The sequence below is a fragment of the Notamacropus eugenii genome, chromosome 4 (genome assembly GCF_028372415.1).
Source record: "Notamacropus eugenii isolate mMacEug1 chromosome 4, mMacEug1.pri_v2, whole genome shotgun sequence".
Taxonomy (NCBI): domain Eukaryota; kingdom Metazoa; phylum Chordata; class Mammalia; order Diprotodontia; family Macropodidae; genus Notamacropus; species Notamacropus eugenii.
The window spans coordinates 14,877,033-14,901,269 of NC_092875.1; the positions used below are offsets into that span (position 1 = coordinate 14,877,033).

The 24,237-nt window shown below is 41.5% G+C and overlaps 1 protein-coding gene across 1 annotated transcript; it reads right to left on the bottom strand.

Moving 5' to 3' along the window:
* Nucleotides 1-3,041: 3,041 nt before the first annotated feature.
* Nucleotides 3,042-19,136, bottom strand: LOC140499038 (galactosylceramide sulfotransferase-like). The gene is made up of 3 exons (XM_072599966.1): nt 18,924-19,136; nt 10,830-10,963; nt 3,042-4,237 (listed from the first exon to the last, which is right to left on the bottom strand). Exons 1-3 carry the CDS (start codon nt 19,134-19,136, stop codon nt 3,115-3,117), a joined length of 1,470 nt encoding a protein of 489 aa, XP_072456067.1. The 3' UTR covers nt 3,042-3,114.
* Nucleotides 19,137-24,237: the final 5,101 nt, after the last annotated feature.

Here is a 24,237-nt window from a genome sequence, read left to right on the forward strand (position 1 = left end):
AATTGATTGACTGAGTCAATTTGTTTGTGGGGGAATTAGGGTTTACACTGGAAAACTACTGTTAAATTATAGGGTAGACATTGAGGAACAAATATACATATATATATTTAAATCTTGCATGTATTCTGTTAGTGTGGCACACATGCTGATAAATAATTTTTGCTAAGTCTTTTCTTAGAAGGTAATAATCAAAATATAGTTGGAAATATCAGCATAACATAGTGTCCCAAAAATTTTCAATGAATTTGCGCAAGGGTGGAGCAGGTAGCTTTAACTTGATTCAGTATCTTTAAATATCCTTGCCTTGGTTCTTCATCTGCAAGATGGACTGGAGAAAGAAATAGTAAACCACTCTAGTACCCTTGCCAAGATAACCCTAGATGGGGTCATTAAGTGTCAAGCCTGAAACAACAAGAACTGAAACAACACACCAAAAAACCGCTTAAAAATCCCAAATGGGGAAAGGTAAAGGAATAAGCATTTATTATACACCTACCATGTGCCCTACCATGTGCCAAGCATTGTCCTAAGCACCTTACCCATACTGTCTCATTTGATCCTCACAACATCCCTGAGAGTCAGGTGCTGTTATTGTCTTGATTTTACAGTTAGGGAAACTGAAATTATGGGTTACGTGACTTGCCTAAGGTCATACAACTAGGAAGTATCAAGAAGCTGAATTTGAATTCAGGTCTTCCTGACACTAGGTCCAGGGTTCCATCTACTGTGCCACCCTCAAACCTTAGCTCTAGAATCCTTTGCTAATTTTAAAGCACAATCTGTGGAAGTATTTTTGTATTATCGAATAAGCAAGTCATGAGACCATAGGTGCCCTCCAGTACAAAGCTCTCTGCTCAGGGGACTGTATAAACCACCAATCCAATAGCAGATCATTTCAAAGAAGCAGAGAATTTTAGCACCCAGCAGCCATCTACTCCAACCTGTAACTGAGAAGGATCCCCACCCCCCAATATGTTTGATAACTGGTCATCCACCTTTTGATTACAAACCTCTGAAGGGGCAGGTAGGTGGTGCAGTGGAGAAAGCACTGGTGCAGGAGTCAGGAGGACCTGAGTTCAAATTTCAGGTCAGAGACTTGACATTCATTAGCTGTGTGACCCTGGACAAGTCACTTAACCCCAATTGCCTCATCCTGGGTCATCTACAATCATCCTGATCAACATCTGGTCACTGGATTCAGAGGGCCCTGGAGGAGAAATCTGGTGACCTGCACAGCCCTCCCTCACTCTAAACAAAGTCAAGTGCAAGTCATGTCATTATTTCTCAGATGGTATGGTTTTCTTTGGCAACAGAGGAGGAACACTCAAACCTCTGAGAAGGAGATACCATTACCTCTCAAGGTCAACCATCCCACTTATGGATAGCTCTAAAGGTCAGAAAGTTTTGCCTCATTGCAAATCCCATATGTTGCTTCTGGTTCTACTCTGTGGTCAAAGGGAACACAGCTGATCCCACATGACAGTCCTCCAAATACTTGACAGCAATTACTAACATTCCCTCTGACTCTCCTCTTTCTGTTAAACATCACCAGTTGCTTCACCCCATTTCCATATGACATGAACTTAAGGCCCTTTCCCCTGCTGGCTGTCCTCCATCTTCTCAATGACCTTCCTACCCAGAAGGAACCTAAGACTCTAGATGTGAGAAGGACCAGGGCAGGACATGGAGGGACAATTATCATGCTATGCTTTGGGGCTCTATCCACCTTCATTCAGGCCAAGATGGCATCCCCTTTTTTAGCTGCCCTCTAACACTATTGGCTCACTTTAGGTTTGCAGTTCACTCCAACTCCCAGACTTTCTCCCAAACAACCTACTATCTCATCATAGCCCCTCATTCTCATCCTCATGTTGACAATCTTTAGAACTGAATGTAAGACTTGATATTGATCACCACCAAAACTCATCTCCTGTCATTCAGCCCAAAGCTCTTGTCTGGTCTGTCATGATCTTGTTGGCTTCTGACTCTGCCCTTATCCAATACATTAGCTATGCCTTCCCATATTGTGCCACCTGCAAGTGAAATCTCATCAAATTAATTTAGACACTGAAGAAATGAAAATAGCAGGGCTGAAATGACCTAGCATTATAACCATTCTTGTGCCTTATATACCAAGAAGGGAAGTACCTTATACCCTACAAGGTGATTGCAGTATAACTCTTACTCACCCAGAACTTGAGTGAGAGTCACCTCAAAACTCATGACCCAGGAGTAAAAACCTTAGAGCTCAGATTCACTCCCTGAAAGGGACTGACCTGGTAGCTCCCAATGCCACATCAATGACAGGGTTATGGGTGGGACTTTATCCATCTCTGAGTCTCAGCCTCATGGACAAGCTCAGGAAGACTTGAGGTCTATAAAGTCACTGGAGGAAGGCTGGGGATCTAAAGAATCCTCTTACTTTTGCTCTGGGGTCATCAAGGGTCTGCTGGTACTGTTATCTCTCCTAGTCCTGGGCTAGCCTCCTCATATCCACTTAGGACCACTTCTTGTAGACCGACTTTTTAAGTATCTTGCCTCGACACCCCCCCCCATTCAAGTCTTCACCTGGCAATGTCCATCCTCAGTGTCCAGATACAGAGGATTGTGGGAAATGGAGTCCAGGGAATTTATCCCAGTACTTTGGGCCAACACATCCTGGGGAATGATCTCTTAGGAACTTTTCTCCTCAATCTCACTTACTACAGATATAAAACAGAAAGACAAATTATTTTATTTCAGAGGCTGCTCCATAAAAGCAGAATGTCCCTTTTAAAAAAATTTAAACTATATGTAATTATTCAAATACTTTCGTTCACTGAAGGCATCTCCTATTCAGTCTAATTTGGCTTCACCATTTGTAAGCTCACCCAGTGGGCTTTGTGAGGTGATGTGCAGATCTTGGCCCATTCTCTAGTATGTCTTGCCCAAAGGTAGGGGAAGGATGGAAAGATACTGACCTAGCTTGGAAGGTAGAGGTCAGACTTTAATCACCTCATCAGCTGCTCTGAGTGTTTAGCCCAAAAGTCCATCCACTCTGCCCTGAGTAAGGGATAGCTCTTGTACATGCCTTTTGAGCCAATAATGACAGAGAGAACTCTCCAGGGTCTGGTATCAAATCTGCAGCAATTTCCTGATGTACCACCATAATTTGGTGACCCACATGTTGACCCCAAGCTCAGTCATGTACTGGATATCAGGAGTCACCATTTTCCGGCACAGCTGGCCATACTGATGGCTGATATTCTTCTTCAGGTTGTAACCAAGGATTGTCTTTGCCCCCATTGCCTGCCAGGGTTGCAGTGATGATTTCTCAATGTCCTTGGCATCTACTGCATGCTCACCTTCAATGCAAATCCTTTCCATTCGCTTGTTCTCCCTCCTCAGGGAGGCCACCTCTTGGGCCATGCGCTCCCGCCCAAAGGCCTCCACCCTGAGCCAGAAGCTGGCATTGAAGTGGCGGTAGAGGAGCGCATCTAGCTGGTTCCAGTCAGTGGCCCGCTGGTAGAGCTCTCCAGTCAGCTGGGGGTTGGTGGAGGCCCGGCGGGCATTGAGCTTGAAGTAGAGGATGTCCTCCAGCTCCCAGCACAGGAGGTCCTTGAGTAGCACCAGGGACTCGTCAAAGTACTCCTGCAACATGACCAGGTGGAACCTCTGCTCCACCTCCAGGATGTGCTCTTGTACCTGGGGGCTGCGGGGGTCCAGCCCACTGTCATAGCCCAGGTCAAAGAAGAGTAGGTTGCGGAGGTAGTGGGCATTGAAGCCTCTGGGGTTATAGTAGTGGTTGGGGTCCTGCAGGAATGTGGCCAGCTTGTTCTGACCCGTGAGTTTCCACGTGAAGGGTACCACTGCCCCAAAGTAGTAGAAGGATGACTCAAAGAGATGGGCTGGATCCCGTAACACTGTGATGAAGGTAGCATTGGGGGGCACCAAGCTATGCACTTCAGAATAGGAGAAGCGCATGTGGTTGCAGATGATGTTGAAGCACTCACCAGGCTGGTAGTTGTGCACCAGGCTGCGCTTGAAGAAGGCTGGGTAGTTAAAGTCGTTGTAGCCACTGGGGAAGGCGAACTTGAGGTTGTGCTTCTGGCCGAAGCGGAGGAGGATGTTGAGCAGGGTGCTGCTGGCGGTCTTGTGTGTCTTCATGAACACGATGTCCGTCTTGGGCCGGCAGGAGCCTTTGGGGATGTTGACAGGTGAGGTGGGTGGAGAGGAACAGTGGGTTGGCTCTGGAACACTGTTGAGAAAGAGAGAACAGTGAGACCCTTTGGTGATAAAACTATAATCGTTTTTTTCTCATCATGTGTGACCTTGTGTAAGTCCTTATTCCCTTCTTGTCCTCAGCTTCCTCGTCTAAAAAGTAAGAGCTGACCAAGAGATATTATTTGCAATGGGGAAACACTAGAAATCTTTCCAATAAGATTAAGAGTAAAACATAGGTATCCATGGTCATCACTATTACCAAATATAATTCTAAAAATGTTACTTCAATAAGACAAGAAAAAGAAATCAAAGAAACAAGAAGAGGCAAACATCTCCAATCACAGATGATACGAGGGTTTACTTTGAGGACTGTAGAGATTCAACAGTCAAATCCTACAATAAGATCCACATAGATAGCTATGCCACAATTAGAGATGGGCACAGCCTAAAATGTTTGAAGAGAATGGAATGGAGCTGCTCACACACCTATAGTCAAAGGTAGAATTATTGACTAAAAAATAGGTGGAAGTGGTCATGTAATAGAAAAGTCAATTTGGATTATATAACACTGAAGAATTTTTGTAAAACTATCAGTACAATTAGAATTAGACGAGAAGCAGTCAAATGGCAAAACTACTTTGCAGCAAACATCATTTAAAAAGGCTTACATTCAAGATATATTTATCTACGTATTTACATCTGTATCTACATCTATCTATAGAAATAGACACACACACGAATATACGAGAACAATATTTGTTCCATAATAGATAAGTGCTCAAATGGTATGAACAGACAGCTTTAAGGAGAAAAATGTCAAACTTCCAACAACCAAATGAAAGCATGCTCCAAATCTTTAAAAATGCAAACAATACAAAGTAAAACAATCCTGATGTTTACCTCACACTGAAGAGATTGGCTAAGATAATAGAACTCAAATGGTGCATTAGGGGTTTAGGATCTGAGTAACAGAGAGGATTTGTTAGTTTAGAGGGACACACATGACCTCTAAGCCTGGAGAACCCTTTGGATTTATCACAATCTCTGAGCAGGGAAACAGATTCAAACCATGCCAGGGAGTTCTTAAAGGGACACACACACACACACACACACACACACACACACACACACAGCCTGGAGACATGGAATGAGAGGAAGGAGTAAAGACTGGAAAAACTGAACAGTAGCAGCAAGGGACAGGGGGTGGGGGAGAGAGACAGTGTCCCCAGCCCTTCCTGGAGCTTAACAAGCTGAATCAGCAGTACCAGATCAATGGATAAAAGGGGACTCAGTTGTGGTAGAGAAGGGAGAGATTGAGGATAGTTATCAAACCCCTACTGGCATCTGGGAGGAGAAAACAGGCTAAAGCTAAACGTTGAACCCACCTCTTCAAGGATGGAAAGAAGTTCCAAAAAAAGTGTTGTTTCTCTAACTTCTCCTCCCTGTGTGTGCCCAGAAACAGATACTGTCATAATATGCTTTTCTTCTTTTTTCTTAATTTGAATATTTCCTATGTTATCATAATTTTTGCTTCAAAGAAGAAGACGTCAGGGATAACCTGGAGTTTTAAAATACTTAATTTCAGTCAGAGAGCCAAACTTATGTTTGAATGGCAGGAATATTCTTATCTGGGGGTCTGAGTTATCACCAATTTATTACTAATTTTTTATCAATATAAATTCTATAAAACCAAGAAAAGGACCATGTAGACTTGAAGGTCATTTTATTTTTTCTTAGATAAAATTTGATCTAATTGTTGTAACAAGTTGTGGCTGATTAAATAGAGGAAATGGGGTAGGGAGAAGAGAGAAAAGATCACACACATGATCCCCTGAGGAGGAAATAGGAAAGTCCTTGGAAGGATTATTCTTTGGAAAGACTAGTATTGAGAGAGAATTCTGGGTAGATGGCAGAGTAGATCAGAAAACTCTGAGCTCTCAAGATTTCCCCTAAAAACTAGATAATAATAGCACCTCAGAGTGCATGTAGAGTGGTAAAAATAAATATGAGTAGGTACAAAACAGTGGTCTTCCTGGGACAATTAGAGATCTGAAGTAGAAGTTTGGTCCCTGTGAAGAGTAAATATCTCCAGTTTAGGTGGGTTGGGAGGTTGCTTTGGTCCCAGACCCAGGACAGTGAAGAGAGCTGGGCCAGAGAAGATTAAGGGATCCTCTGCTGACAAGGAAGACCAGACCCACCTCTGCTGTGGACAGCACCTGCAGAGAGCAGCAGGGCTAGAAGGAATCCACCTGGTGAGAGCCCCTGGCTGTGGGCACTTACATGAGGCTGGAGGTCTTGGTTTCAGTTCCAGGTCAGAGGGGAGATCTGAAGGAGGACCTGAGGCCAGAGGCACCATTCCCCATACATACTCCAGGACTAGACGTGATTATAAAAACTAAGCTACTACAAATTTTTAAAAAATGAAAAAAGGAAAAAGAATCCAACCATAGAGAACTACTATGGAAATAGATAGGGCCAGGGTTTAAAAAGGAGATACTGAAGCAAAGAAACCCTCTTCTACATGCATAGAGTAATGTCAAACATCAAATGTCACCTACTCCCCCCCAAAATCATAGAAGAACTTTAAAAAGACTTTAAAAATCAAATGAGAGAGACTGAGGAAAAAATTTTACAAATAAATAAGAACAATCCAAGAAAAACAAGAAAATTATGAAAAGAAAGCCAACAAATTAGAAAAGGAGATCTAGAATCTTAAGGAAGAAAACAACTTCTTGAAAATCAGAATTTAGGGCAAGGAGAAGCCAGTGAAGTTATAAGAAATAAAATAAAATGTAAAGAATGAAAAAACAGAAGAGAATGTGAAACATTTCATAAGGAAAACAACTATCTGGAGAAGAGATCAAGGAGAGAAAACATAAGAATAATTGAACTACTTGAAAGCTATGGTCAAAAAAAGAATCTTGATATAATAATACAAGAAATAATTAAAGAAAATTGTCCTGAACCATTAGAACAAGAGGAAAAAGTAGAAATAAAAAATATCCATCGCTCACCACCTGAAAGAGATCCTATGAGGAGAACCCATAGGAATGTTGTAGTCAAATTCTGAAATCCTTGACTCAAGGAGAAAATATTACAAGCAACAAGGGGAAAAGTACAATTTAGACATGCTGGTGTCACAATTAGAATGACATAAGACCTAACAGTAGTGACACTAAAAGACCACAGGTCTTAGAAAACTATATATTGAAGCATAAAAGAACTGGGGTTCCAGTCTAAAATATCATACCCAGAAAAGCTAAGCATAGTCTTGAATGAAAAAAAGAAATTGACATTTAATGAATTATCAGACTCTCAGGATTTTGTTAAAAAAAACCAACCTGAACTTAGTAGATTTGATATACAAGAGCCAAGAAAAATATAAAGAACACACCAAAGACTAATTGCAAGGGACTCAACAGGGACCCACTATTAACCTTTTATGTATGTAAAATGTATATCTGAGATTGTTATCAGTGATTGTGTAGTTTGTAAAAAAAAAAGATCGGGGTGGGCCTGAGTATGATATGACTTTAAAATGTAAAACCATTTAGGAACAGCTAAAATGAGTAATTATTTTATATAAATGGGGTATGAGAGGAAGAACCTCCAAGAGGAATTAGATGGGAGAGAGGGACTGGTAGTTCTGGAAACCTACTTTCATTGTGAATGGGTTTAAGAGGGAACAATACATATAGATCTAGAAGAGTATAAAAGTCTTCTAAATTCGGAAAGAAATAACATGCTAAGGGATAGGGAGGGGGAGAGAATAAGGGAAAGATCTCTAGAGGGGAAGGTGATGAAATAGACTAAAAGGGGGATTATGGAAGGGTATTTAATCTAATAGGAATGGGTAGATAGGGGAGGAATCTTTGGAGAGGGGTAGGCTAAGCAATAGAAGGGCAAGGTAGTGGATAGAAGTAGAGGAATCAGTAGGAATAGAAAATAAGAGACATAAAGAAACATAAAAACAAAAATCAGGAGTAGAATTTGTTAGGAAAACTATATGCTTATACAACTATATATGTATGTATGTGTATATATCTGTATATAATTATACATCCATGATTAATTGTAGCCTTCTAGGGGCAGGAGTGGGGCACAAAGAGGAAAAAAGAGCAAAGTAAAAAGTGCACAGCAGAGAACAAAAAAAAAACCCTACAAGGAAGCAAAGAAAACACGGATAGCTCTCAACACAACATATAGGATTTACAACATAGACTTACTTCAAATGGAAATTTATTGCTATATATTTTGAATCCTCTCTTATATTCTACTGTGCACATGATGTGGCTGTTTTTCTTATTTTCTATTATTTTAATATTTAAGTTTATAATGTTTTTTTCCTTATTGTATATTTAAGTTTTAGTATTTAAGTCTAAAATTAAAAAAGATTAAAAAAAAGAAAGACGTGTCTCCAGTATCCAGTAATAAATGAGATCATATTTGGAAAGTACTTAGCACACTTTCTGGCACACAGTAGGCACTATATGAATACTTATTCCCTTCTTGTCCCTCCTTCAGTAAGGACAAGGGAGCAAGAAATACCAAGCTTCATCTGACCAACTCTATCTTCCATAACAATGCCTCCCCCATACTAAAATAGTAAAATTTGAAGGGATTGTTAATGTTTTGAAGTATTACTGATGGAGTTGGGAATTAGTTCAACTTCTAGAATTATACCAAAAATTTTATCACAGCATACATAATACCAGTGATCCACTACTAGATACATGGCCCCAGGGAGGACAAAGACAGAGGGGAAAGTATACCTAGATACAGATACGCAAAAATAATTCTAGTAGCACTGATAAATTTTTTAAAATAATTTTTATTGATAGAGATTTACTTTGTTCTCCTTAGTGATTTAACATCTTTTATTGCCTTAATTATATGACTTTCATTAAATTATTGATTAAAGGCACCCAGAATTTCTGATATAATTTTGTCTTCCAGATTCCATTCTGTAGGTTTCTCTTTTGCTGCTTTTCATTTGGTGATATGGTGCTCAAGTTTTCGACTTCATGTAGATTGTGACAGAACTTTGTTTTCAATAGTTATTTTAATTCACTTCTGTCAAGGTGATATTTGACATCTGCCCTTAGGCATATTCCTAGATATTGTCACTTATTTTCCTATGACCTTCACCTTGGTAATGGTCACAGCATATATTGTTACGTATTGGTCTTGAAACATTTTCCTACTATCTGTCAAATATTGTGGGAGAATGTATTTATTCATGAGGCAGCTCAGTAGTGCATTAGATTGAGTGCTGGACCTGGAGTCAGGAAGACATGAGTTCAAATCCAATCTTAGACACTTACTATCTGTGTCACCCTGGATAAGTAATTTAACCTGCCTCTGTCTTGTTTTCACAACTGTAAAACAGGGATAATAATAGCATCTAGTTCCCAGGATTGTTGTGCAGGAAAAAATGAGATAATATCTGTAAGGTGATAAAAATACTTATGACTATTTTTTTTTGTAGTGGCAAAGAATTGGAAAGAAAGTGAATGTCCATCTACTAGGGGTTAACTGAAGAAATAGGAATTGAATCTAATATTATTGTTCTATAAGAAATTATGGATATGAATTCAGAGAAATTTGGGAAGACATACAAAATGATGCAGAACTAAGTGAGAAAAACCAGGAGAAGGATTTCCACAGTTGCTCCAGTAGTGTGACAGAAAACAACACTGAAACACTTTAGAATTTGTACCAAGGCAGTGGCCAATAATGCCTACTATATAAGACTAATGGTGAAGCACATTTAGAATCGAGCGCATTTAATGCGCTCCTACCTCTTGATGGAGGACTACGAGTTTGAAAGAGCTATGCCTCATTTTCAGATCTGGCTAATTTGTTTTTTTCATCTGTGTTTATATATTTATCATGAGGGTTCTCTTGATGGGTCAGTGGGAGGGGGAAAGTAACCATGGGGTAAAAAAAAAAGATTATCAACCAAACTTTAATAAATAAATATGCAAATAAACAAAATGAGGGAGGTTGGAATAGATTGTCTCTTCCAGTTCTTGCCCTCTTCTAGCATTCTTCGTTCTAAGTTTCTTCTGGTTCTAACATGTTGTGACTTCAGACCCCTTTCAACTCTGACTAGATTCTACATTCTACAGTCCCTTCCAATGTTGACAGACCAAAGTCTCTTCGATCTAATATTGCCTGTTTTGCACTCGAAGGTTCTGTGAAGCTTTTACTCCTTATGTTCTGGCTTCATTTTTACCTCTAACACTCTGTACTCTGAGATCCCCTTCAGACCTGACATTCTATGCTCTAAGACCTGTTCCAATTCTCCAAGTTCTATTTTCAGCTCCCATGTTCTATGTTCTAATATTTCTCTCAGCTCTGACATTTGTCTTTTAAGTTTTCTTCCAGTTCTAACAACCAGGGAAGCCTGTCTCTTCCTCTTTCCCAGACTCTCTCTTGCCTATGGTGGGGATGAGTGTTCCCCCCATGTGCCCAGAATGACATTGCCTTTGAAATGAGAGCCCCTCCTACCCACTCCCTCATAGGGTTTCTAACAAAGGAACCCTCCAATCTGTGTGAGGGCCAGTCTTGAGGCCAGGAGGCTGCCCAACCTCCCCTCCCCCCACCCTTTATACCTCACTCACTTGGCCATGGCAGCTTGAGAAGAGTCAATAGCGTGAGAGTAGAGCAGCAATAGAAAGCCAGTAAAAAGGCATCCCAGAAGGAACCCCTTTGCCATGCCATGCCAGGGCTTCCTGAGGGGTGGCATCTCAGTCACCTGGGGAACAGAGAGAGAGAGAGAGAGACAAAGGTAGCAGCTGCAAAGTGAGCAACAGTAATCACAATGCCCACTCCCCTTCACCAGAGGATGTGCCCTCCCCTGTCTCATCTGATCATCACAATGTAAGAAATTCCCTTGTAGGGAGACCAAGACTGCTGGCAGGTATCCATGATGAAGACAAGGCTATGTATGGCTAATGGGAGCTCGTGAAGGGCACATGACCTTGATGACTGAGTGACTACAATTTATGTTGGTGGAATCTTAACTGGGCTCTCAGTGAAGCAAGACAGTCCTTTCACACCTCCTCAAAGGCTGACTCTCCTTCTCTGCTTTGTCCTACTTCTCTTCAGTCCAGCAGCAATTCCAAAACTTCTCATCCCTCTTCAAGCCTCCAGCCTTCCCCCATCTACTCAGCTGAGGGCTTGACTTTTATCTGAGTGACAGTATGAGGTTCTGCCAGTGAAGTAGGAGAAGATTGAAGGACCTTCCACTGTCAAGGGATGCCAAGCACAGGTGTGCTGACCTGATCTCTCCCAGGCTGCAGCTGTACGGGAAAAAAGAACTAGCACACACCTGGTAAGTGCAGCAGTAGCTGCTGCTGACTTTAGACACTTGCAAGAAAGCAGAGTCCCTGGTTCATTTCCAGGGCAGAGAGAAGAGCTGTAATTTGCAGCCACCCAAGGGACTACATGGGGGAAGATCATTTGCAGGGCAGCATGGCTGGGGGCTCTAGTTCTGGCTTAAGAGTAGAGAAGAGAGCCCAAGGTTAAGCCCCAGAATAGTCCTTAGAAAATAACAGTAGGAAGGATCTGAGGCTTGGGACATCATACCTCAGGACCACACTTGATTACACTAATAGCCACTAAAAAGAAAGTGAAACAAACAAAAAAAACCAAAGAAATGATTTGTAGGCAGAGGAGAAAGAACCCAACTGGGGGGGGGGGAGAGAGAGAGAGAGAGAGAGAGAGAGAGAGAGAGAGAGAGAGAGAGAGAGATGGGGATAGAGAAGATCTCAGTTCATATTCAGAGGAAGATAGCCAGTAAAACAAGTCACTCCTTTTTCAAAGAGAAATGTCAAAAAGTCCCATGTACAAAAAGAGTTCTTAAAAAAACTAAAAAAGGACTTTCAAAGTCAGATAAGAGAGATCGAGGAAAACTTTGGAAAAATAATAAAAACCAAAAAATTATGAAAAAAAAGGTTAACCAACTTGAAATAGAGAATCAAAAACTTAAGAAAATAATTCTTTGAAAACTAGACTTGGGCAAAGGGAAGTTAATGACATTCTAAGACACCAAGAAATAAAAAAAACAAAATCAAAAGAATGAAAAATAGAAAAGAATGTGAAACATCTCATAGGAAAAACAACTGATCTGGAGAACAGATCAAGGAAAAACAATATGAGTGTCTGGACTATCTGAAAGTTATTATAAAGAAAAGAATCTTGATACAATATTACAAGAAATTATCAAAGAAAATTGCCCTGAAGTTAGAATGTGAATGAGATGAATTTACTCATAAAATGAAAACTGATAGCAGATTAAAAATTTGAATTCAACAATATATTGCTTTCAGGAAATGCTATAAAAATGAAAGGTACACACAGAGATCAAATAGAGGTCAGAAGTAGAATGCATTATGTAAAAGAAAAGCAACAGTAGCATCCATGATCTCAGACAAATTTAGAACTAAAATAGATTTAGTCAAAAGAGAAAAATAGGGAAATTATACTATATATCATGTTCAATATTGTTTCAGACCATTTTAAAGAGCTAAACAGCATAAAATACCTCAATGTACCTGCCAAAACAGACACAGGAACTAATTGAACATATATGTAAACACTTTTTATACAAATAAAGCCAGATCTAAAAAATTAAAGTGATGTTTACTATCCATGGGCAAGTAAAATCAATATAATTTTTTAAATGACAATTTTACCTAACTACCTATTTAATGTCATCCCAATTAAATTAGAGAAAATAAGAACAAAGTTCATATGGAAGAACAAAAGGTCAGGAACTTTAAAGAAACTAGGGAAAAAAAGATGTAAAGGAAATAGATTCAGCAGTATTAGACCTTAAACTATATTATAAGGTGAGAACATTATAATTTCAATTATTTTAAATTAAAATTTTCTTGTATAAATAAAACTTATGTAGTCAAGGATAGAAGGAATACAGAAAATTGGGAGAAAACTTCTATAGACAATCTCTCAGAAAGGAACTGATTGGGTTGGAATATTGCTAAGGTGTAGAAAATGGTGAGCAGTTTGATTTAGAGAAACATGGAAAGACTTGGACTTAGGAGGGAAGATGCTACTCTGTTTCAGAGAAACAGATGACAAGTAGAAGTAAGCATAATATTGTCTTATATATATGTGTATATGTGTATGTATTTATATGTTTATAGATATCTATATATGTGTGAGTATATGCATATATGTGTGTGTTTGTATAGTGTGTGAGTGTATGTATATATATACGTATACATGTACATATATACATATACATATCTATACTTAATTGTAGCCTTCTAGAGGGAGAGAATGGTAGGGGGAGAGGAAAAATAAAGTAAAAAGCCCATAGCAGAGAACAAAAGAAAACCTACAAGGAAGCAAAGAAAAACTAGACCGCTTTGAAAACAAAATGTGATACTTACTATGTAGCTTTTCTTAAAATGGAAACGTGTTGTTTTATATTGAATCCTCACCTATGTTCTGCTGTGTACATGGTAATATATTTTTCCTTGTCTCATTTTGAATTTATTTAAAACAAATTTTTTAAATTACCGAAAAAAATCGTGAAAAAGTGTTTGCTGTGACTAGTGAGTTATCTTGACAAAACTCTATTAGTCTCTGCCCTGCTTCGTTTTGTACTCCAAGCTCAAACTTGTCTGTTATTTCAATCATCTTTTCATTTCCTGCTTTTACACTCCAAAACCCCATGATGAATGTGATATCATTTTTTGGTGTTATTTCTAAAAGATGTTGTAGGTCTTCTTAGAATTGATCAACTTTGCATTAAGTATGCCAACAAATTTGGAAAAATTCTATAATGACCAGTGGATTGGAAAAGATCAGTTACATTTCAATATTAAAGATGGGCAACGCCAAAGAATATTCAAATTCCCCAACAATTGCACTCATTTCACATGCCAGCAAGTATATAAGTCAGGTTCTGCATGTTGGGCTTCAGCAATATGTGAATTGAGACCTACAGGAAGAGAAAGCTGATTTTTGAAGAGTCAGAGGAACTAGAGACCAAATTGCCAACATGGATTGTGGAGAAAACAAGGGAGTTCCAGAAAAACTCTGCTTCTACTTCATTGACCATGCTAAAGCCTTTGATTGGAGATCACAGCAAAATGTGGCAAGTCCTCAGAGATGGGAGGACCGGATCATCTGACTTGTCTCCTGACAAGGTTGTGTATGGACCAAGAAGCAATAGTCAGAACTGAAAATGGAACAACTGATTGGTTTAAGATGGGGAAAAGAGTATGACAAGGCTGTATATTATCACCTCATTTGCTTAACTTATATGCAGAGCACATTATGGAAATGCCATACTGGATGAATCAAAAACTGGATTTAAGGCTTCCAGGAGAAATAATATCAGCAATTTCAGATACGTAGATGATACAATCAGACTATCAACTGATTAAATCAAAAGTTCTTTATCTTTTCTGGGTCATGGAAAAATTTCTTTATCTTTTCTGGACCATGGATGTGGAGTGAGAGAATGAGCAGTGTATGGGTAAGGGGACTGACAAGCTGGAAATTGCCCCAAAGAGGCAACTAGCATTCTGACATTTCCTGTTCTAAGACCCCTCCCAGCTCTGACATTCTATGTTCTAAATCCCCTTTTAGCTTACACCTTCCCTGTTCTAAGGCTCCTCCCAATTCATATATTCCATGTTCTGAGGCCCCTTCTAACATTCAGATTTTATGGTCTTGGGGTTCAGAGATCACTGATAGTGATTGCAGTCATTAGATTAAAAGATGTTCACTCTCCCTGGAAGGAAAGTGATGACTAATCTGGACTGCAGATTGAAAAGCAGAGACATCACCTTGCCAACAAAGGTCTGCAAAGTTCAAGCTGTGGTTTTTGCAGTCGTATGGCTAGAAGAGCTCCCTGACTATAAGAATAGTTGAGCACCACAAAATCAATACTTTCAAATCATGGGGCTGGAGAAGAATATTAATGATCCCTCCAACAGCAGGGAGATCCAATTGGTCAATACTTCAAGAAATTCAGACTATTCCCAGGAAAACCAAATACTTGAGCTGAAGTTGAAATACTTTGCACATGTAATGAGAAGACAGGACTCATTGGAAAAGACTCTGATGCTGGGAGAGATTAAAGGCAAAAGGAAAAGGAGAGGGCAGAGGATAACATGGAGAGATAGTGTCATGGAAGCAATGAACAAGAGCTCAGACATACTACGGGAGATAGTGGAGAAAGAGAGAAGGTCCTAGTGTGCTGTGGTCTCTGGGGTCACAAAGAATGAGACGTGACTGAGAGACTGAACAGCAAATGCCAGGCACTGTGCCGAACACTTTGCTGATATCACCTCATTTGACCCTCACAACAACCCTGGGAGGTAGGTGCTATTATTATCTTCATTTTACATATGGGGAAAGTGAGGCAGGCAGAAGGTAAGTGACTTTCCCAGGGTCGTTCAACTAGTCTCTTGAGATGATAACCATACTGGCTGAGGCAGTATCCTCACAGGGAGCTCATTAGAACGAGTGAAATCACAGATGAAAATACTGGTGAAGAAAGGCTGTGTGGAGGAGTGGTTAGAGGGTTGGGCACTCTTCCTCACCCCCCAAAATACATCCTACTATTTCACAATGTTGTTGAGAAAGTGGTTCATAAACACTGAAGTCCTACAGAAAGGTGAGAGTCGATTCTCAGGCATCTCTCCCCGTCTCACCTCCTAGAGAAACCTGCCTGGGAAGCTCCTGGGGTTGGTGGAAGTGGGGCTGTGGGGGGCAGTGAGGAAAACTTTCCCTTGTTCCTTCCCAGTCATGCCCCCTGCCCAACAGAAAGCTACATGTCCCAGAAGGGTCAGAGACACTGACCTTTTACGTGCCAGCCTCCATTCCCAAAGCATGGACCACGACTGCCCTGAGGGCAAAGTCACCCTCACCCACACATACCTGCCTTCTTGATCCTCAGGCAAAGTCAGGAAATGCCAGAGGGAGTCCTGGGCAGCTTGTCCAGCTCAACTGGTGTGGAAGGGCTGTCCAGACCAATGGGACCTTCAGAGATGCCTCTCTGGGCCTCCCTCCATCGTTGAGTCAGGGAGAGATGGTTAGGCATCCTTGGCACATATTAGTGCCCCTGTCCCTAGCAGGTTCTGGTCACAGACCTTTGGAACTGGGAGGAACCCACTTGAATCATTTAGCCCAGCACAATTGTCTTGGGTACAAAGGGGAAATGATCTAAGATATAGGAAAGAGTTTTGACCAGACCCTGGAGCAACTAAGTCCTGGATTTTTCCCATTATCCCTCCCTGACTGGCACCCAACTAATTGATTTTCATTTTCATTTAAAAGAAGAAAAGGACCCACACCTCTCTGAGGCTGCCTAGAATTCAGACATCATATGAAAACATTTACAAACGTTCAGTGAGCATTAATGCTGAGCCCAAGGCCCTAAACTGGAACCTGCCTCTGTATTTGTGTGTGAAGATCCCCCTCCTAGAGATGGGGACTTGCCTGAGATCATGCCTGACTTGGATCTTACAGGACATTGACTTAGTCTTCTCACTGTAGAGGTAGGGAAACCGAGGGTCTGAGAATGTCAAGGACTTACCCAAGGTCACACATACGATGAGTAGCAGAGCTGGGATTCCAGGTCCTCTGACTCATTTCTATAGCACCCTAAGGTTCACAAACTGCTTTCTGAGCAGAACTCTCCAAGGTAGGGTCTATAAATGTTATCCCCATTTTACAGAGGAGGAAACTGAGGCCCAGACAGGTAAAGTGATTTTCCTTTAAAGGTCCTACAGTGGCAGAGGCTGGATTCAAACCCCAAACTTGTGGCTCCAAATCCAGGCTCTTTTCCATACTGTCAAGGATGGTGAGGGATGAACAGGGGACATTCTGGGCTTCTCCTGGCAGGAGTACCTGCTCCTCCCCCACTCCCCATGAGGAGCCAGAAGGCACAGTTGGGTGGGTACAGGCTGGGGCTGCCCTCCCACTCTCCTCCCAGAATATCATGGAAGGGTTCATGGCCCTGGGACTCTTCTGCACTGGGGGAGGAGGCACCATTTCCCAGCTTTCACGGATAGGAAGCTAGTGCACCAGAGAAGGAAGAGAAGGGAGGGGGACAGGGGTCCAGAGGTAGCACCCTTTGCTACTGAGCACCCTTAAGGACAGCCCCAGCCCTGCTCTCTCCCTCAGCCCAGGGCTGTCCTGAATGACAGCTCCTCCAGACCAGAGCCCAGTGTGCTCATGGGATCAATGATACAGCTCTGGATGAAGCTTCCCCAAGGAAAGGTACAGGACTGACTTGGTTGGCAGGGGCCACTGGAAGGATGGCAGAGGAGGAAAGGTTGAGGAATCCTGCCTTAGACACTTTTACTGGGTGACCCTGGCCAAGTCACTAACATTTCTCAGTCTGTTTCTTATGGATAATGAGGCACCAGCCTCACCAGGTTGCATGATTAAATGAAATAATGATTTGCAAACCTTAAATCACTTGAACAATATTAGATAAAGATGAGGGGTGGTGAATGGAGGAAGAGTGCCAACCTGCCCTGTCCTTCCTGGGGCCCTCTCCCAATCCCCCATCCTGGCATCATGAGATAGGACAGGGCTCATCCAATAGACAGGGACCAAGCAGAGAAAGACTTGGTCAGGGACCTGCATTCATATCTCATCTCTGACACTCACTTCCTACGCAACCTGAATCACTTAAATCTCTAGAGGTCTCAGTTTCCTCATCTATAAAATGAACTCTGAGGTCCCTTCTAGATCTGAGTCTCTAAATAAAAGGGGAGAGAGAGCAGAGGCATTGAATGGGAACTAGAGGGGAACTTGGAGATCCTCTTTTGAAGCCCCGGGAGGGGAATGGGACTTTTTCCAGGTCACTTGGCTAAGGAGGAGAGGCAGAGTCGGAACCTGGTCCATCTGCCTCCAGCTTTAATTCTCTTTCCTCTGTATGAGCTCCCTGAAGCGGGGAGGATGGATGGGGTGATGGGCTGGGCTACTTCCTGGGCTAGGAGGACTAGGAAGGATGTCAATCAGTCCTTGTATGTGCAGCTTTTTTTGCCTGGGGCTCAGGTCTCAAACCCAGAGGTCAGAAGCTTCTAAGTCCAGGTAGCCTCTCCTACTGTTCTGACCAACTCAGCTTGTTTGGTGTGGGGAAGGGAGACAGGTAAGGAAGTGGGGGGAGGTCTCCCTAGCACCACTCAGGACTTGCCTGCAAAGGATTACTTTAGGCCCCAAGAGAATTCAGGAAAGACTAGTGTGAGGACACCCAGACTCAAGAAATCCTCCAGACCAGAGCTCAGACTCCAGAGTCTTCTTATGGGATCAAAGATACAACTCTGGAAGGAATCTATGAGGCCATCTCCCTTACCCCACCTTTTACCCCTTACATCTCCCCACCCTTACCATTTTACAGATAACGAAAGGACCTTGCTTAGAATTGGGACAACAGGCACAGAATTCTTTTCAAGTTCACTTTACTCATCTGCAAGTGGGTACAATAACATTTGTTTTGCCTTCCTTGTTGGGCTGTCTTAAGAAAAGTTCTTTATAAGCTTCAAAGCACCTCCAGATGGCCTTTTAGCTAAAGGATGCGCCCCTCAGTTGCATCTGTGGTCTCGGGCAGCAGTGAGTGAAGACGGAAGGACCGACTCCCCCACACCTTGACCCATACACACCCCTTTTGTTTTTCTGTAGGACCTAGTGTCAGCCGGATGGAAGACGTCCCCAGGGCTCACCTGGATTAGGGTGTCCTGCTGCTGGGGGCTCAGGGCTTCGACTCTGTTACTCATGGAGCTCCTGGGTCTCTGCTCTTGATGTAACCGTAGCCCTGGCACAGATAGCCTTTTGGTCTTGGCTGGGGTTGGGGAGACAGGGAACATCTCCTTTGCTCCTCCCTGGGCGGGCCATCCCCTCCCTATTGGGCTGGGCTGTGCTGGGCTGGGCACCATCTGCCTCAAGAGAGCCCAGCAGGGCTTGGGAGGAAGAGGCTCAGGAACAGTTCTGAGTGAAGTAGGCACTACAGGTAGTCTTATCTCATGTTACAGATGAGGGAACTGATAATCCCCTCACTATCTCTCTGACTCCTCAAAGAAATCCCTATTCTGGATGCTGCTCCCCTATTCAATTATCTCTTATGATAGAATGTGAGCTCTTTTCAATTTGGGACTCTGTCCAAAAGGGGCTATAAAATCCTTTGACCCAGCAATGCCCCTCCTCAGTCCGTGTCCCAAAAAAATTTTTTAAAAAGAGAAAAGAACCTATATGTACAAAAATATGTGTAGTAGCTCTTTATATGTTGACAAAAATTTAGAAACTGAGGGGATGCCCATCCATGGAGGAATGACTGAACAAGTTGTGGCATATGATTGTGATGGAATACTATTGTGCAATAAGAAATGACAAGCAGGATGTTTTCAGACTTATATGAACTGATGCAAAGTGAAGCGAGCAGAACCAGGAGAACATTATACACAGTAACACTAGGATAATACAATGATCAACAGTGAACAGCTTTCCTTTTCTCAGATATACAATGATCCAAGACAACTCGGAAGGACTGATGATGAAAAGAATTGATAAGCATGTGAATGCATATTGAAATATACTTCCTTTTTCTTTCACAACACGACGAATATGGAAATACATTTTCCATGAGTGCATATGTATAACCTATATCAAATTGCTTGCCTTCTCAATAAGAGAGGTGAAGAGGGAGAATCTGGAGCTCAAAATTCTAAAAATTCTAAAAAATGAATGACAAAATTGTTTTTACATGTTTTCACATGTAATATAGAAAAATAAAATATTTTTTAAAAAATAATGTGAGTTCCTTGAAGGTAAGAATTATTTTTATTTATTTTTTATTTTTAAAATTGTGACTCCTGTATCTAACATGATTCCTGGTACATAGTTGGTGCTAGATAACTGGGTTTTCATTCATTCGTTCATTTCTTGTGTGCATTCACCAAGGAACAGTTGTTTGCCCAAGGTATCTCACTCTTTAGCTGCTCACAACACCTACGTGGTGTCTTGGTCAAAGATAGATCCTATGACACATCTCCTTGGTGGAGAAAAGCAGAGGACCAAAGGGATCCAGAGTGTGGTCGGTGAAAAGTCAGAACCCTGAAGTGGACGCAAGGTTGGAAGGGGTATAATGGTGGCCATGGTCAGACTTACCTATAGTTTCTGAATCTTGTCTTCAAAGGCTTTATCAGGGAGTAAAACTTCCACTGTGTACATGACCTTCTTGGAGTGGACCAAACTGTAGGTGTTGTCAAACCTCAGGACATCTGCAAGGGAGAAAAAGACATGTGGAGAGGTCTATCTTCTGTAGCTCCCCACTGTCTACTGAATTAGTCCTAAGCTCCTGACTGGTATTCCAGAACTATCCCAAGCTGTCTTCAACCTACCTGCCAAGTTTTATTTCATAGCAGTCCCCCTTGGAACATTTTAAGGATAGGGGTTGATCAGTGGACCCCTGACCATTCCAGGAAATTACAGGATGAAAGGGGCAAGGCATGGGACTATGGAGTATTAAGATTTGCTTCTTTCAGAGACTGAAGTGCTGCATCCATAGCTTCCAAAGACCACAAAATCTTGAGTAGCTCCTAACAGCTAAGAATAGTAAAGTGATCTACTCACAGACTTTAGAGGGTGTGAAACTGGTAGTGACCCATTTGTACCTTATAAAGGGTTTTCTCTTAAAAATGTGAATGAATTGATGCAGAGAAGTATTTCTACTTCTTAACCATTTTAGAACGTGTGAAGAACGTGAGTTATGAAGTGGCTAGCCTTCAGATGCCTGAAAGATCAGCTATCCTCTGATGTGCCCTTGAAAGGTACAAACCAGCTCTGAGAAAGTGAAAAGAAAGATAGCTATGGAGGAATATTCCTACTGTCTCTTCATTTTTTCCATAGCCCATTTTCCAGTGTACGCCAGTGAAATTTCTTTCTCTTCCTCCACCATGGCCATCAGCAAGGAAATCTCACAGTAGAACAACCCCCAAAATTTAATAAAAATAAGTATTTACTAAGCACCTACTATGTCCTAGGCAGTTTACAAACATTATCTTATTTAATCCTCACAGCAACTCTGGGAAGTACCATTATTATCCCCATTTTACAGTTGGGGAAACTGAGGCAAATAGAGGTTAAGCAACTTACCAAGAGTCATATAGTTAATAAGTCTCTGAGGCTGGATTTGAACTCATATTCCTGACTCCAGGACCAGTGCTGCACCACTTAGCTACTAGATTCATCCTTTAAGAGATGGCATGTCCAAGAAATAGAAATATAGCCTTAGAGTACAAATACTACTCCCATCAAGAAGAAAAGCCAGGGAGCCCAGAGACATTTGGAGTTCTTCCAGACTGGTGGTATAAGTTACCTTGACCACATGTATTTCTTCTGTGTGTGCCTCTCTGCTAGAGTACACTATATATGTGACTACTCTTTATACTGACAGTGTATATTTGTAGGAGGGGGCTTTGGGAAGGGAATGCTTTGTAACCATTATTCATGCCATGCTATTTCAATAAATATCTTCACTCTGAGCTAATTTTGTCAACTAGCTGACTATTGAAGATGAATACACACCAATGGGACCTCATGATTTACAGTCTTAGGAATATGAACCCACAATATACATTGAACCTGGATTGGTCATCACTGGTGCAATTTGGTGAGAGGGAAGGTAACCCAGAGGGGTCACTAAATCTATGTCCCAACCAAATAAGACTAGGCACCGGTCTTTGCTCTTGAGCCCTTCTCTACATCTCTGCCTTTGCTCATACTGACCTCTGTGCCTTTACTGAACTAGAAATGCCCACCACTACTCATCTCCTTATGGTAAAGTCTGTCTTCCTACAAGACCCAACAGAGGCTCCTGTGGGAGCCAGAAGTCTCTGCCTACAGGTCATGAAAGAGAAGGAAAGTGGAATACCATTCTCCTACATACCATGGTATGTATCACCTTGTCTGGTCACAGAATAATTTAATTTTTGAGAGCTCTCAGACTTTCCTTGGTTGACTTCTCTTGCAGAATCTGAATCCTTGGGATCCTCTCTCTCCTTCCTTTGAAGCCTCTGAAATCTAGGCTCCATGTCAGACTGTGCTTGATTTCCTCTCTTTTAATAACAAAAAATTGTGTTTTCGGTGGGGATAGTCACTTTCCCCAAGGTTTCCCATTATTTCTATCCTGGGAACCAGTTGCTCCTCATCAATAAGAGCTCCTCATTTGTAAAGTGAGGACTTGTCTATTTACTTATTTGGCAATGTTGCCTTGGGAAAGGCTTCCTACCCTAAGATCTCTGGCTATAGGAGCTATTATGATTTGGTGTGGGGATTAAAATTGTTCAACTTACAATAACAGAGACTGAGGCAGAGCTTTGAGCCAATGAAACTTTATTAAAGGGTGCATGGTCTACTCTAATGAGGTGGACCTCATCTTCCTCATGCTCTGAGATAACCCCTTCTTCCAGAACTTTATTTTATAGGGTTTGAGACCCAAATATGCGTAAGAGGCATAGTGAAATACAGAATCTCATGAGTTGATGGACCCTGCTTTTGAGGGTCAAAAATGACATGTGGAGAGGGGGATGTCACAAGTTGGGCAAAGCATGTGACAACTCCACTAAGTGTTCAAAAGATGGCCATTTGCTCATGTCGGACAAGAGAGAGAGGTCTGCAGGTACAAAAATAAGTTGAAAGACTTTCCATGCAATTGATTCACCTTTGCCATACCGGACTTGGTCACTAAGAAGGCAAAACAAAGATAGAGGGCCTCTAATCACTTCTTATGATTAAGCAAGTGAATTTACAATCTACTGCTCATACTCTAATATATCAAACTTATAACCACCAGCCCTATGGAATCATATCAAATGGACTGATACTGACTGGAACAGAGTAGGGGTCCACATGAATTATTTTTCACATTTCCCACTTCAATCCAGAGAAAGATCCCCATCTTTCTTTGGACGGTTACAACCTAAATCCATGGAAAGCAGTCCTCCATGTATGACGCAAAACCAGAAAGGGAAAGTCCCTTTACTGAGGTTCAAAGGTGATATAAATTAAGAGGGAAATGGGCACAATTTATGACATACTGATTAGTTCCATTTGACTAAACATTAACTCATCATACACTCAACAAACAATAAGTGTCTGAGATGCCTGTCTCTCACCAAGAACCACAAGGGACAAGCACCTCTTAGTAAAACATGCCCTACAAGCTATGTGAACCGGAGGATCATGGGGCATTTGTTTAAAAGCAGCAGCATAAGCATTGTCTGCCCTGCGTACAGGTTCTAGAAAGCTGTTGAGTTTATGAAAACAATTCAAGCAATTTTGACAAATAGTCACTCCATTACGGTGATGAGAGGCAACATTCCTGCAGACAACGCAAATAGATCCAGATGGCTGTAGCATAGGAAGTGGAGGAAAATAAAGAAAAGGTTGGGTTCCATGAACAAAGAAATGATCAGTCATGGCTGTTGATGGTGGAGCAAAAGCCAAAGTAGGAGATGGATAAGGAGGATTTGAGGTTCTGGTCACTGTAGGTTCAGGAACAAATAGATTAGGAATCATTTGTGGGAGATGATATAATGATGGTGGTGATGATGTACTCCAGTACTAACCCATGAAATAAAGATTCAATATTATCTTTATATTGATAACCCACTATGATTATAGAAATTTGTCATAGAAAAAATAGGGACATTATACAATAAGAGAAAATGCTTCCCTAACTTCATGTCAGTTTCAGGCTAGATCCACATAGACAGCCAATTGGTTTAAAAAGTAGGATATTTTCCATTTAAGAGGAAATGTCATACTAGGGAAATCAAGTCTGGATAATCCTTCCTCATCCCATGCCAAAAGTCATTCTCCCAACCTTCCCCATGAGAACTCTACCTGTAGTTCATGGGTGGAAACCCTGTAGCATTACTGGCATCATGGATCATTAGCCTACTAGAATTCCTTGAGGATAATACCTGGAATCAGACTCAGAAGAACATTGCTTACAGTCCCATGAGGTCTAACAGCAAG

What these genes read in the sequence shown, in the direction of transcription:
- LOC140499038 (XM_072599966.1), bottom strand. Translation starts at nt 19,136, where the DNA reads ATGGTGCCCAGCCCAGCACAGCCCAGCCCAATAGGGAGGGGATGGCCC. An exon ending in AGCAGGACACCCTAATCCAG is followed by an intron (nt 10,964 to 18,923) that starts GTGAGCCCTGGG and finishes TCTGTTCCCCAG; the next exon opens with GTGACTGAGATGCCACCCCT. An exon ending in TCTCAAGCTGCCATGGCCAA is followed by an intron (nt 4,238 to 10,829) that starts GTGAGTGAGGTA and finishes CTTTCTCAACAG; the next exon opens with TGTTCCAGAGCCAACCCACT.